At 37.5% G+C, this 13222-nt stretch overlaps 1 protein-coding gene across 1 annotated transcript; it reads left to right on the top strand.

Annotated features, from left to right (window-relative positions):
• Positions 1–10289: 10289 nt before the first annotated feature.
• Positions 10290–12657, top strand: LOC117317919 (innexin unc-9-like). The gene is made up of 2 exons (XM_033872886.1): positions 10290–10333; positions 10945–12657. Exons 1-2 carry the CDS (start codon positions 10326–10328, stop codon positions 12104–12106), a joined length of 1170 nt encoding a protein of 389 aa, XP_033728777.1. The 5' UTR covers positions 10290–10325; the 3' UTR covers positions 12107–12657.
• The last annotated feature ends 565 nt before the right edge of the window (positions 12658–13222 follow it).

Below are 13222 nucleotides of genomic sequence, written 5' to 3'. Positions count from 1 at the left end.
CCTGCTGGTTGTCTCGGGAAGTATTTTTTTTATTTATTGACTCTTTATTGTCCTAAGCGATGTCTTTGGCAGTATTTTTTTTTTAGATTTTCGGCTTCAGTTTTACAAGGAGACAAACACGAACATACCACAACCTCCAAAACTTTGAGCATGGATGATAGGGTAATTAATGATATTTTATAGTGTCATCACACTGAAATGCCGCACCTGGAAGTACTAGTGTGACACCCGCTAGGTCACATTTTACTGAAATCAGGTTAACTAAATGTGTACCTATTGTCAGTTAGACTACTTAGCACCAGCTAAAGATCCAATACTTACTGCCTACTGCTTACTACCATTTATACTGGGGATTGTCAGCTATACTCTGTCTACTGCCAGCTATACTGGGGATTGTCAGCTATACTCTGTCTACTGTCAGCTATACTGATTATTGTCAGCTATACTCTGTCTTCTGTCAGCTATACTGGGGATTGTCAGCTATACTCTGTCTACTGCCAGCTATACTAGGGGATTGTCAGCTATACTCTGTCTACTGTCAGCTATACTGGGTATTGTCAGCTATACTCTGTCTACTGCCAGCTATACTGGGGATTGTCAGCTATACTCTGTCTACTGTCAGCTATACTGGGGATTGTCAGCTATACTCTGTCTACTGTCAGCTATACTGATTATTGTCAGCTATACTCTGTCTTCTGTCAGCTATACTGGGGATTGTCAGCTATACTCTGTCTACTGCCAGCTATACTGGGGATTGTCAGCTATAGTCTGTCTATTGTCAGCTATACTGGGTATTGTCAGCTATACTCTGTCTACTGCCAGCTATACTGGGGATTGTCAGCTATACTCTGTCTACTGTCAGCTATATTGGGGATTGTCAGCTATACTCTGTCTACTGTCAGCTATATTGATTATTGTCAGCTATACTCTGTCTTCTGTCAGCTATACTGGGGATTGTCAGCTATACTCTGTCTACTGTCAGCTATACTGGGGATTGTCAGCTATACTCTGTCTACTGTCAGCTATACTGGGGATTGTCAGCTATACTCTGTCTACTGTCAGCTATACTGGGGATTGTCAGCTATACTCTGTCTACTGTCAGCTATACTGGGGATTGTCAGCTATACTCTGTCTACTGTCAGCTATACTGATTATTGTCAGCTATACTCTGTCTACTGTCAGCTATACTGGATATTGTCAGCTATACTCTGTCTACTGTCAGCTATACTGGGTATTGTCAGCTATACTCTGTCTACTGTCAGCTATACTGGGGATTGTCAGCTATACTCTGTCTACTGTCAGCTATACTGATTATTGTCAGCTATACTCTGTCTACTGTCAGCTATACTGGGTATTGTCAGCTATACTCTGTCTACTGTCAGCTATACTGGGTATTGTCAGCTATACTCTGTCTACTGTCAGCTATACTGTTTATTGTCAGCTATACTCTTTCTACTGTCAGCTATACTGGGGATTGTCAGCTATACTCTGTCTACTGTCAGCTATACTGATTATTGTCAGCTATACTCTATCCACTGTCAGCTATACTGGGTATTGTTAGCTATACTCTGTCTACTGTCAGCTATACTGGGTATTGTCAGCTATACTCTGCCTACTGTCAGCTATACTGGTTATTGTCAGCTATACTCTGTCCACTGTCAGCTATACTGATTATTGTCAGCTATACTCTGTCTACTGTCAGCTATACTTGGTATTGTCAGCTATACTCTGTCTACTGCCAGCTATACTGGGTATTGTCAGCTATACTCTGTCTACTGTCAGCTATACTGATTATCGTCAGCTATACTCTGTCTACTGTCAGCTATATTGGGGATTGTCAGCTATACTCTGTCTACTGCCAGCTATACTGGGGATTGTCAGCTATACTCTGTCTACTGTCAGCTATACTGGGGATTATCAGCTTTACTCTGTCTACTGTCAGCTATATTGGGGATTGTCAGCTATACTATGCCTACTGTCAGCTATACTTATTATTGTCAGCTATACTCTGTCTTCTGTCAGCTATACTGGGTATTGTCAGCTATACTCTGTCTACTGCCAGCTATACTGCGGATTGTCAGCTATACTCTGTCTACTGTCAGCTATACTGGGGATTGTCAGTTATACTCTGTCTACTGTCAGCTATACTGTTTATTGTCAGCTATACTCTGTCTACTGTCAGCTATACTGGGTATTGTCAGCTATACTCTGTCTACTGCCAGCTATACTGGGGATTGTCTGTCTTCTGTCAGCTATACTGGGTATTGTCAGCTATACTCTGTCTACTGTCAGCTATACTGGGGATTGTCAGCTATACTCTGTCTACTGTCAGCTATACTGATTATTGTCAGCTATACTCTGTCTACTGTCAGCTATACTGGGTATTGTCAGCTATACTCTGTCCACTGTCAGCTATACTGGGTATTGTCAGCTATACTCTGTCTACTGTCAGCTATACTGTTTATTGTCAGCTATACTCTTTCTACTGTCAGCTATACTGGGGATTGTCAGCTATACTCTGTCTACTGTCAGCTATACTGATTATCGTCAGCTATACTCTATCCACTGTCAGCTATACTGGGTATTGTTAGCTATACTCTGTCTACTGTCAGCTATACTGGGTATTGTCAGCTATACTCTGCCTACTGTCAGCTATACTGGTTATTGTCAGCTATACTCTGTCCACTGTCAGCTATACTGATTATTGTCAGCTATACTCTGTCTACTGTCAGCTATACTTGGTATTGTCAGCTATACTCTGTCTACTGCCAGCTATACTGGGTATTGTCAGCTATACTCTGTCTACTGTCAGCTATACTGATTATCGTCAGCTATACTCTGTCTACTGTCAGCTATATTGGGGATTGTCAGCTATACTCTGTCTACTGCCAGCTATACTGGGGATTGTCAGCTATACTCTGTCTACTGTCAGCTATACTGGGGATTATCAGCTTTACTCTGTCTACTGTCAGCTATATTGGGGATTGTCAGCTATACTATGCCTACTGTCAGCTATACTGATTATTGTCAGCTATACTCTGTCTTCTGTCAGCTATACTGGGTATTGTCAGCTATACTCTGTCTACTGCCAGCTATACTGCGGATTGTCAGCTATACTCTGTCTACTGTCAGCTATACTGGGGATTGTCAGTTATACTCTGTCTACTGTCAGCTATACTGTTTATTGTCAGCTTTACTCTGTCTACTGTCAGCTATACTAGGGATTGTCAGCTAAACTATGCCTACTGTCAGCTATACTGATTATTGTCAGCTATACTCTCTCTACTGTCAGCTATACTTGGGATTGTCAGCTATACTCTGTCTACTGCCAGCTATACTGGGGATTGTCAGATATACTCTGTCTACTGTCAGCTATACTGGGAATTGTCAGCTATACTCTGTCTACTGTCAGCTATATTGATTATTGTCAGCTATGCTGGGTATTGTCAGATAACCTGCGTACTGCCACCTAGACTGCGTGCTGTCATATATACTGAGCACTGTCAATTATACTGAGTACTGTCAGCTATGCTACATACTCTCATCTATAGTATGCACTGTCAGCTATACTGCGTAGTGTCAGCTATACTGCGTACTGTCAGCTATAGATCCTACTGCCAATAATAATGTATATAGCATGCGGTAAACAGTAAGTAGTTGGTATATTGCTGGCAGTACACAGTAAACAGTAAGTAGTTGGTCTACTGCTGGCAGTAAACAGTAAACAGTAAGTAGTTGGTATACTGCTGACAGTACACAGTAAACAGTTAGTAGTTGGTATACTGCTGACAGTACACAGTAAACAGTAAGTAGTTGGTCTACTGATGGCAGTACACAGTAAGTAATTGGTCTACTGCTGGCAGTAAACAGTAAACAGTATGTAATTGGTATACTGCTGGCAGTACACAGTAAACAGTAAGTAGTTGGTCTACTGCTGGCAGTACACAGTAAACAGTAAGTAGTTGGTCTACTGCTGACAGTACACAGTAAACAGTAAGTAGTTGGTCTACTGCTGCCAGTACACAGTAAACAGTAAGTAGTTGGTATACTGCTGGCAGTACACAGTAAACAGTAAGTAGTTGGTCTACTGCTGACAGTACACAGTAAACAGTAAGTAGTTGGTATACTGCTGACAGTACACAGTAAACAGTAAGTAGTTGGTATACTGCTGACAGTACACAGTAAACAGTAAGTAGTTGGTCTACTGCTGGCAGTACACAGAAACAGTAAGTAGTTGGTCTACTGCTGACAGTACACAGTAAACAGTAAGTAGTTGGTCTACTGCTGGCAGTACACAGAAACAGTAAGTAGTTGGTATACTGCTGACAGTACACAGTAAACAGTAAGTAGTTGGTCTACTGCTGACAGTACACAGTAAACAGTAAGCGGTGAATACTGTCGCCTTTGAAATTCCAAAGTTTAATGGATCTAAAGGGACAACACAAAATCGACAACGGAACTGGAGGAGAAACAAATACAAAATAATCGAGAAGACTCCAAAATAAATAACAATTGGAATTTCAAATACTCAAACACGAAATCGCTGAAATTCTATACATCTCCCCAATTCTCCCATCGCTAGTAACCGACGCTCAAGGACAGAGACTGGCGGACCATTGGTACACTATTTGTCGTTTTCCGGAAAATATTTCTTCCGGAATTTTGATCAATGAGAAGACCGCTTTCTTTGAGGGTTTCGGTTCGAATATATACGATAACGGAAGCCTCCACTTATTACCTTTCGATAGTTAAAAATGTTTTAAATACTATTAAAGATCAGCACTCGACACTCTTATGGGAAACCAAGATGTGTATTTTCCCTTTAAATTCATTGACTATTAGTAGCACATATATTGCAGGTTTTGGTGGCGGCCCCTATGACGGGATCCCCAAACTATCTTTCTTAAAAAAAGTGTTCCGAAGTTGAATAATGTATGGAAATATTTGATTGGTTGCTATTTTCAGAGCCAAAACTAGATTTTCTGTACTCCTGTCCATTGTTCTCTATCTTGGAGAGTCAGAGCGAGGGTTAGTGGCCATACGTGGTAACTATATGTACTTAGGCATATATTACATAACTCGTGGCTGTTTTTATCTCAATAAAACGAAGCACGTCATATTCGTCATATAAAGCTTATGAAGAAAAATGAGGATCAAAAATGATAAATTTCCTTTAATACGACCAAATCATCAAAACAGACCATAGAGACACTAAAACGATAGACTACAGAAATGACTGAAATGCTCGGAGAAAGATAAACAGGAACTGACATCACGACAAAACAAAAGGACAACATACATTATTAAAATACCAAGAGAAAGATAAAAAGGAACTGACATCACGACAAAACAAAAGGACCACATACATTATTAAAATACCAAGAGAAAGATAAACAGGAACTGGCATCACGACAAATAATTTATGCACTTAATTGTTTTTCTTTTTTACATGGAAATAATGCAAATGTATTTACCGATAGGAAAAACTGTGACATTTTTTCGTAAGAAGATAATTAATTAATATTTTATAAAAACAAAGCGAGATTCACATTACGTAACTACAGTACAACTACATGTAAATGAACATATTCAAAACATAACGATTTGTATACACTTTGCATTAATATTGATATCATTTTACTTACTCGACTGAAAATATGTTCGTCATCTTTTACAGTAATCTCACAATCGTTGTGCTCTGGAGTTGCCGGTACAGCGTGCAAGCAGCGACTAGGTGCACGAGCCGAGTACACAGTTGGTCGTTCTATGAGGGAATATTTTCCTGTTTAACTTAGATATCGTCTGTATTTTTAGAGAGGGTGACAGGGAGGAAATCAGGTTATCTCTCGTGAATGGCTCCCTAGAAAATGCTTGATATTTGACCTGAAGAGGATTGTCAGAAATGAGACGTGACGGTAAAGAATGTCAGAATTGTGACGTGATAAATATTGTCATAATTGTGACATTATAAAGATTGTCGGAATTGTGACGTTATAAGGATTGTCAAAATTGTCACATGATAAAGATTGTCAGAATTGTCACATGATAAAGATTTTCGGAATTGTGACGTGATCGTAAAGATTGCCATAATTGTGACGTGAGGAGGATTGTCAGAATTGTGACGTGATAAAGATTGTCAGAATTGTGACGTGATAAAGATTGCCATAATTGTGACGTGAGGGGGATTGTCAGAATTGTGACGTAAGGAGGATTGTCAGAATTGTGACGTGGTCGTAAAGTTTGTCATAATTGTGACGTGATAAAGAGTGTCATAATTGTGACGTGACGAGGATTATCAGAATTGTGTCGTGATAAAGATTGTCAGAATTGTGACGTGATAAAAATTGTCAGAATTGTGACGTGATAAAGACTGTCAGAATTGTGACATGATAAAGATTGTCAGAATTGTGACGTGATAAAGATTGTCAGAATTGTGACGTGATAAAGATTGTCAGAATTGTGACGTGATAAAAATTGTCAGAATTGTGACGTGACCGTAAAGATTGTCAGAATTGTGACGTGATAAAGAGTGCCATGATTGTGACGTGATAAAGATTGTCAGAATTGTGACGTGACCGTAAAGATTGTCAGAATTGTGACGTGATAAAGAGTGCCATGATTGTGACGTGATAAAGATTGTCATAATTGTGACGTGACGGTTAAGAATGTCAGAATTGTGACGTGATAAAGATTGTCATAATATGTGACGTGAGGAGGAGTATCAGAATTGTGACGTGATCAAGATGATCATAATTGTGACGTGACGGTAAAGAATGTCAGAATTGTGACGTGATAAAGATTGTCAGAATTGTGTCGTTATAATGATTGTCAGAATTGTCAAATGATAAAGATTGTCAGAATTGTCACATGATAAAGATTGTCAGAATTGTCACATGACAAAGATTGTCAGAATTGTCACATGACAAAGATTGTCAGAATTGTCACATGATAAAGATTGTCAGAATTGTCACACGATAAAGATTGTCAGAATTATCACATGATGAAGATAGTTAGAATTGTCACATGATAAAGATTTTCAGAATTGTCACATGATGAAGATTGTCAGAATTGTCACATGAAAAAGATTGTCAGAATTGTCACATGATAAAGATTGTCAGAATTGTCACATGATAAAGATTGTCAGAATTGTCACATGATAAAGATTGTCAGAATTGTCACATGATAAAGATTGTCAGAATTGTCACATGATTAAGATTGTCAGAATTGTCACATGATAAAGATTGTCAGAATTGTCATATGATAAAGATTGTCAGAATTGTCATATGATAAAGATTGTCAGAATTGTCACATGATTAAGATTGTCAAAATTGTGACGTGAGGAGGATTGTCAGCATTGTGACGTGGCGATGTAATCAGAATTGTGACATGACGGGGATTATTAGAATTTTGATGTGAGGAAAGATCTAATGTAATTTAATTGAATATAGGAATTTTCTCGGAATCAGGTTTTGGTTTGGTTTTGGTTTTGTTTTTGTTTAACGCCCTATTAACTGCCAGGGTCATTTAAGGACGTGCCAGGTTTTGGAGGTGGAGGAAAGCCGGAGTACCCGGAGAAAAACCACCGGCCTACCGTCAGTACCTGGCAACTGCCCCAAGTAGGTTTCGAACTCGCAACCCAGATGTGGAGGGCTAGTGATAAAGTGTCGGAACACCTTAACCACTCGGCCACCGCGGCCCCTCGGAATCAGAAAAATGTTCCGGAAAAGAAAATATCCCAGTTCTTGGTAATGACGTCAAATATCTTTCAATAAAAAAGGCTTAATTTAACAAAAATATTTGACTGTACTGGCAGGACATATTAAAATGGTTGTAACCCCCAAACCTTATTTATAATGGATTAATTTTATCAAAACCACAAATATGGTATGGAAGATTTACGCTGAATCAATGCTTAAGCCACATAGTAAAGGTTTTATTCCGAATCTTGTTAAAATTAGCCAAGATAATGCAATTTCTTCCAGCAAAGAATAGCCCCTTAAACTAGGCTATCAAAACTGGCCATTTCCTGCTTGGTAAGTAATTCACTTTCGCCGTCTGATAAATATTCGTGAAAGATTTTAATAAATCAATCAATATTCATAAGCATCAAAGCGAAAAATGAACTCTCACGAAAAGAAGATACTTAAAAGTATACATGTAGCAGTGGGTAGGTCGTTTAAAACTGTGGTACTCGAAGATTACACAGGAAATAGTCGAGTGTCGCAAAACCCCTCGACATCTTGAGTGCTGGCGTGTTCGGGACTGATAAAATGGGGAAAGATATCACTAGCTATCATTATAACAAGATAATTCTAGATAAGTTTACACAGCCCCAGGAAAAACTATGCCTGTCGTGGTGGAGTTTGATAATGGTATTCGTTATTTGATATTATTGCAGTGTTTTATGAGACTGCTGTGATATTGATGCAATGTTTAACACGCAAAAGGAATTAAGAGTAGGAGGAACAGGTGGACAACATCTTTTATTGTTCAATTAGATAATGTAATAGATGAAGTATACAAAGTGTGAACTGAATCTTAGCTAAACTGTGTCATTCAGCTGTTTTGTCCTGTATCATACAGATGTTTTATCCTCTATCATACAGCTGTATTATCCTAAATCATACAGCTGTTTTATCCTGTATCGTACAGCTGTTTCATTCTGTATCATACAGCTGTTTTATCCTGTATCATACAGCTGTTTTATCCTGTATCATACAGCTGCTTTATCCTATATGATATAGCTGTTTCATTCTGTATCATACAGCTGTTTCATCCTGTATCATACAGCAGTTTTATCCTGTATCTTACAGCTGTTTTATCCTATATCATACAGCAGTTTCATTCTGTATCATACAGCTGTTTCATCCTGTATCATACAGCTGTTTTATCCTGTATCATACAGCTGTTTTATCCTGTATCATACAGCTGTTTTATTCTGTATCATACAGCAGTTTTATTCTGTATCATACAGCTGTTTTATCCTGTATCATACAGCTGTATTATCCTGTATCATACAGCTGTTTTATCATGTATCATACAGCTGTTTTATCCTGTATCATACAGCTGTTTTATCCTATACCATATAGCTCTTTCATCCTGTATCATACAGCAGTTTCATTCTGTATCATACAGCTGTTTTATCCTGTATCATACAGCTGTTTTATCCTGTATCATACAGCTGTATTATCCTGTATCATACAGCTGTTTTATCATGTATCATACAGCTGTTTTATCATGTATCATACAGCTGTTTTATCCTATACCATATAGCTCTTTCATCCTGTATCATACAGCAGTTTCATTCTGTATCATATAGCAGTTTCATTCTGTATCATACAGCTGTTTTATCCTGTATCATACAGCTGTTTTATCCTGTATCATACAGCTGTTTTATCCTGTATCATACAGCTGTTTTATCCTGTATCATACAGCTGTTTCATCCTGTATCATACAGCTGTTTCATTCTGTACCATACAGCAGTTTTATCCTGTATCATACAGCTGTTTTATCCTGTATCATACAGCTGTTTTATCCTGTATCATACAGCTGTTTTATCCTGTATCATACAGCAGTTTCATTCTGTATCATACAGCTGTTTTATTCTATATCATACAGCTGTTTTATCCTGTATCATACAGCTGTTTTATCCTGTATCATATAGCTGTTTCATTCTGTACCATACAGCAGTTTCATTCTGTATCATACAGCAGTTTTATCCTGTAAGAAAAAAAGAAGCCTACAGTGTTGTTAGGGACATAAACAAACGAGTATAGACGAGACTGACATTGATGATGTACATAACTGAATATAGTAATTATCGGATAATAGTGAATATTGTAAACGGATACGATGATTCACGACTGTATGTTGGATTAGTATTCTAAACAACGAACAAAATAAAAAGCCCGTTGATTTGAAATGATTGTTAATATTATTATATTTTTAGAATTTTTAATGATTAATCTCCTGAAAAGTCAGTCTTTGTCGATGGTAGAAACAGCTAGTTCTTGTGCCCGTAAGGACACATGTCATTTCAAATAATCTCCGATAGAGTTTTTTTCGAAACTATCAGCAAGACATGTTACTTCATTACAAAATGTGCCTAGATGTTCTTGAGATAAAAATCAAACCTTTTAAGTTCTCGCCTCTGGCACAAGTCACAACATACTTGATATATCATATAGTTCCGATAACGTTTGGATTCAATGTCAGACTTTGTCTGCATAAACAATGACCTTAGTATAGTGACACAGTACAGGTTGTAATCATTGCCCGATTCCGTCACCGTCTATGGTATAGGAGTGCTGCTTTTGCCGAGAGACATGGGAACGTAAGTATTATCATTGCCGGATAAATTGTCACTGTTATGCTAACTTTTTTGGTAGGATTTTGTTGTTGTTTTTAGTACAAACACTCAGGAATGGAACAGTTCCCGAATTTTACCAAAATTTTGTTGTAAATTTAAAAATATTTCAATTTCAAAAAAGAATTATTTCCACCCAGCACCATTCATATTTTAGATTTTTTTTTATAAGTAGGATAAATGTATTGTTGACTTGTACGTTCTATGAACACGGAGATATTGTGTAAAAAGTCTGTTTTATTTTGGAAATTAACATTGTAAGCCGATCATGATACTGAACGTTTTAATGTTTATTCGATGTTTGAATTATTTTGTTTTTATTTTTCATGGAAATTTTCAAAAATGTTAACTTTCTCAATAGGGTTTATTTATATCTATTTTCGGTATATTTTCTCAAACAGTGCAAAATAGAGCCCTATTAGAATAAAAACCGTTTAATCGGTAACGTATTTATCTATGCCAGATTGGTTCTGTTTTAGCACTTAGTTGATAATTATTTAAAATATTCATTATCATTAATGTGTTTTACACATTTATGAGTTCATCAGCTATGTCAGTCGTATCTGTTTCTGTCCCAGATATGAGGATGCGTGTACGGCCATCGACCGTGAAAAAAGCAACAGAGAAAATAACAACATCGGTGAATTTTTCATCCAGCATCTGAACAGTGGTTATTGCTCATTTTTGTTCGTGCTTACTGCAATAGTGGTGGTCGCTAAGGATGTGTTCGGTGAGAAGATTAAATGTTGGTGTCCAGCTACATTTACAGATAAACAGGTAGACTACACAAATAACTATTGTTATATCAGAAATACGTATTATGTTTCACCTGGACGAACAATTCCACGCTACGGCGAAGACAGGCAGGAATACGAGATTACATACTATCCGTGGGTTCCGGTCATTCTTCTGTCGCAATGTGTGTTATTTGTCATCCCGAAATGGACATGGATGGAGCTACAAACATGTGCAAGTTTTAGTTTCATATCTAGACTAACAAAGAGCCAGAGTAGTTTGAGCACTGATGAACAGTCAAAAATTGCTCATATTATGCACAGATGGATACAAATCCGCGTTCTCAAGAAGAAACCAGGGATTCGGGTACAAAGAAACACGCACAGCTTTGAATTATCACGGGAAAGCTATCTTGCAAAGGCTTACGCAATATGTTGTTTGTTATACGTCATGAATTCTCTCGGACAAATGTATTTACTAGACAGAGTTTTAGGAAATAAATTCCTAACTCTGGGAACTGATGTTTTATTTCAAAACAATCCTGAAGAAAACGGACCAGGGATGGTACGGTTTCCAACAGTGACATTTTGTGATGCTGATATCCGGCGAATGACTAATGTCAAAACATACACTGTGCAGTGCTCACTCCCAAACAATTTGTTCAACGAACAGATTTTCTTGTGGGTGTGGTTTTTATTGGTCTTCCTCTCGATCATCAACTTCCTAAGTTTACTTGACAATTTTACCATTTTCATCAGAGGACGCAGGAGGGTGCTTATCAGGAGGCTTCTAGTATTCGGGGAAAATCAGACGAATTCTTCCCAAGATGTCGGAAATGATAGAAAATTATTTGATGAATTCTTAGACCACTATCTTGGTGTGGACGGAGTTTTTGTGATATCGGTAATACGTTATCAACTTGGAGCGGTATATACAAGCGTATTAGTGGAAAATCTCTGGAACATCTTTAACGACCATAAAAACAATGACGAGAAAACGAACTGATTCTCTCGGAGGTGTAATCAGTCGTCAGTATTGTGGGATCTTTGCCAATTTCATTCTCTGTGGGATATTTTGAGAGTCTTCTAGACTTCCATGGTGTATCATGGAGTTCTGTATTTATGTAATCTCGTCCACGACCACTGCAACTAAATTCTGATGAAAGTTTTCATGTTATCATTTGGTTTTCTCATTATCACTGATTCCTTCAATTTGCCAGGTGTTGTTTCTCTGCATCCATATATAATCATTTTGGGACGAAACGTCTTTCAACACTTTAGCGGGATATTTTCAAATGTCTTTGCCATTGGTCGTATAGGGTTCAATCATAGTGGGCTCTTAACATATCACGCTAGCATCCGCTTTCGGCCCACGCTATCCGAAGGGTTAATGGTTGTGCTTTTCAAGTACTATTTATATAAGCCATATTGTATCTGATTGTAATTCTAGTATTGTTTATATATCATGATTGTATTTGTATTCTTTGTGTTTTTACAAAGGGCTGATTGCCTCGAAAATAAGACATTTTTTTCATTGTCCACACTGTTGGAATGACTTCTTTGCCCTGTACATATATATATATATTTACCACTGTATGGCACTGCCACTATATAACCCTACCAATTCAGATGCGAGTTCACCAGCTTATGAACTGCCAACTGAAATTTGAATTTGAAAATTTCAAAAAAAAAAAAAAATCGCAGGACAAATAAAAAATCGCAGATGGTAAATATAAGCATTGAACGGCTTTCAGTTGGCATTCATAGTCATGGTTCCTGAGGAGTAGTAATAGTAGTGAAAGCTCTAGAAAATGTGTCCATTAAAATATAATTTTTCTTTTAACTCTACATGGATACGAACTTTTTTCTCGATATACATGTAATATTTCTACTAATTTTTTAATGTTTTGAATAAAGTTCTTTTCTTCCGCAAAGCCGAAATAGTTTTATCTATCGATTAACCTGCGTGATATCTAATGGTTACTGAATATACCGGTAGTATATAGTTTTCTCGCTTGTATCGGACAAGGGTTATGTCCAAGCAAATGTCCATCCCTAAGAACACATGATTTAGAGATCTATTATGTTTCTAGATCTGATGGTTACCACAATACAAAATTGT

This window comes from Pecten maximus, chromosome 19 (assembly GCF_902652985.1).
Source record: "Pecten maximus chromosome 19, xPecMax1.1, whole genome shotgun sequence".
Classification (NCBI taxonomy): Eukaryota; Metazoa; Mollusca; class Bivalvia; order Pectinida; family Pectinidae; genus Pecten; species Pecten maximus.
The sequence above is the reverse complement of the archived record's forward strand: the minus strand, read 5'-3'. Positions and strand labels throughout refer to the sequence as shown.